At 36.9% G+C, this 2,560-nt stretch overlaps 1 protein-coding gene across 1 annotated transcript in view; it reads right to left on the bottom strand.

The window, feature by feature from the left end:
* Positions 1–134: 134 nt before the first annotated feature.
* Positions 135–2,560, bottom strand: part of LOC102578938 (dolichyl-diphosphooligosaccharide--protein glycosyltransferase subunit 1A) — a 5,933-nt gene continuing 3,507 nt past the window's right edge. Inside the window, exons 8-10 of the mRNA XM_006342101.2 lie at positions 1,056–1,214; positions 750–974; positions 135–582 (exon numbers count right to left, since the gene is read on the bottom strand). Coding sequence (XP_006342163.1) covers positions 391–582; positions 750–974; positions 1,056–1,214 — 576 coding nt within the window. The 3' untranslated portion in view covers positions 135–390. The remainder of the gene's footprint in view (positions 583–749; positions 975–1,055; positions 1,215–2,560) is intronic.

Genomic DNA, 2,560 nt, shown 5'->3' with positions numbered 1-2,560 from the left:
ATATATATATATATATATATATATATATATATTAATACACACAATGCGTCTAATGATATCATGATAATTGATGAGGGATTTACCTTGAGCACTTGAAGAACTAGAAATTTGGTAATCTTTGAGCCCAATTACGCTAGAAAAACATAAACTTAACTACTCAATATATATATGAAAAACAGTTGTCTACAGCAGTCATTTGATTGTCAACAAAAGAGATTCGGCAGCAGGACAAAGCCAAATGGCCGCGGCAAGAACCTAGAATGCTACAACTACAAAGTTCTCAACATATAGCTGCATCAACTAAAATCTCAAATTGATCCTAATTCTGTTGTTCACCTCACAACAAAAATTTAGCCATTAATGGATCAATGTTGTCTGTCTGCACTGATATTATATCTCATCAATTATTTCCAGAAGATCATCAACTTCCTGTCTCAAGGCTGTAATTCTTTGCTGGATTGGTGCAATACGGTTCTCAATATCCCGACCACGAGACTTCTTTTCATAACTATCTGTAACTGTGGTGTGTTTCACTATCAGCTTCTCCTGCAGCTCTTTCTCCTTTGCAACAAGATCCTCAACCTTCATAAAACAGCCACATAGCTTTAGCACCAATGGATTAAGGACAATAAAGTTGTCATTCCAAGGCAAATTTGAAGTTTGCAATGACAAGGAGTTCATTAGATAAGATGGGGCCGACCATCTATGGGTGAATTCTATCCGCAAGAACAGAACAGATAGACACAAACCTTTGAATATAATGAAGCAGACAGCGGAGAAGACTGCAAAAATGAGAGTGAAGGCTTTAAATCCTTCGAAAGCTCCTTCAACATATTATCAGCTGATTTACGAGCAGCTTTGCATGCTTGCACATCACCAGTCCTTGACAGCTCTCGTAATGATGCTTCAAGTTTATCGTGAATGCCTAAACAACGGTTCATTATGCTCTGGATCTGCTGAAGAGCAGTCTGCACCTGAAAACACCAAAGGAAAAAATTGAAGTTATTTTCTGTAATACTGACACAAAATAAGTAGTTATACTACTACTAGCATACCTCATCCCACTGCAGTTTTGCAAGATAAGAAGGAGAAGACTTCGAGATTGTCAAGTCCGCATGCATATATATGATACATGCAACGAATAAGAAGAAAAACCCAGAAATTAACATCATTGGTTCTCTAAGCAGTGACAGATTGCTGAACCTGTAATAGACCTGTCACCAAAGCTTCATCTGTCAGTTGCTACGTAAACATAAGCTAAAACAGGGAAAGTAATGTGATCCAGGCCATGCAGAGAAAGTTCTACTCACAAGCTATATCACATGATCAGATTTTTAAGAATTGTAATTCCCAGATAGAGAGGCCATCATAAGTGAACCAGAAAGTCTTAACATAAAAAGAGAGCCAAAAGTGAGATAGAAAAAGGAGAAGAATTGATGTAATGTGTGGTATTGCCCATCCAGTGGCTGAAAAGAAGATAGCAAGAAGGAAAAGATTTGTTTTCCCAGATCAGGACAGGAACTTTCTGCATGGCAATTGAACTCTAAATCTATATAATGAATGTCAATGAAACCTCAGAATGGTGAGACAACCATTAATTATTCCCAATCCCTTAAGAAAACCACAAAAAGGAAAGGAAATGAAAGAAGCATGGAGACCCTGACAAGATCCCAAACACATTCATGATTCAACAAGCCTTATCCCCTTTAAAGGAGACAATCATTGTTCTTATTTGATTTCTGAAGACTTCTTTCAGGCATTAAACCCCCCAAGTAGACACCTGAACTTTCCGTCATAAAGGTAGAGTAACAAAGAAGAGATCTTGAAGTCATGAGTTGGCTCAGCTAAGCCGTACTGGGCTTTCTTATAGACCAAAATAGATAGAGTAAGGAATCTTAATCAACACAATTGTTCTTCTAATAACCAATTAGCCCAAACTTAAATCAGAGTGAAAGATGTAAGGCTTAATTAAATAACTTTAACTTATATTGATATTCTCCAACATGTTACATCATTGTGAGTATATGCCTATCAAATTGATAGGTTACATATCATAGTCGATATTAGGGATATGATGCAATGGGATCTTGTCTTATGCTCTGAGTTCAACGAGATCAGTTGCAATACGAGTGTTACAATTTCGCTTGGTCACAAAAGCACAGCTACAAGTGGTTCTTATTTTAAAATTCCATCATTCTTTCTTCTGGAGGATGATAATATTTGTCCTAAATAACTTGATCCAGTACAAATATGCACAGGGTAGCATGTGAATAAGCCAGATGCAAGCAAACATATGCTGAAATGCTTGTTTTGACTGGATATGATATGACACACCATTTAAAGCCTACAGTCTGATATGTAAAATCTCCATTTCATAGAGGATATCCACCCATGTCTGTACCCCATTGTAATTAGTTTGTTCTTGTGTAATAGACCAACAGCCAAGATTTCGCTCGGAGATCTTACCGTCAGTAAGATCACTACTGTAATTTTCTTTCTAGTCTCTCTTCTTCCCTTTTCTCCCCCAGTTTTTTTTCTTCTTTTTTTTTTTTTTTGGGGG

Source organism: Solanum tuberosum, unplaced genomic scaffold (assembly GCF_000226075.1).
Source record: "Solanum tuberosum cultivar DM 1-3 516 R44 unplaced genomic scaffold, SolTub_3.0 scf00032, whole genome shotgun sequence".
Classification (NCBI taxonomy): Eukaryota; Viridiplantae; Streptophyta; class Magnoliopsida; order Solanales; family Solanaceae; genus Solanum; species Solanum tuberosum.
The sequence above is the reverse complement of the archived record's forward strand: the minus strand, read 5'-3'. Positions and strand labels throughout refer to the sequence as shown.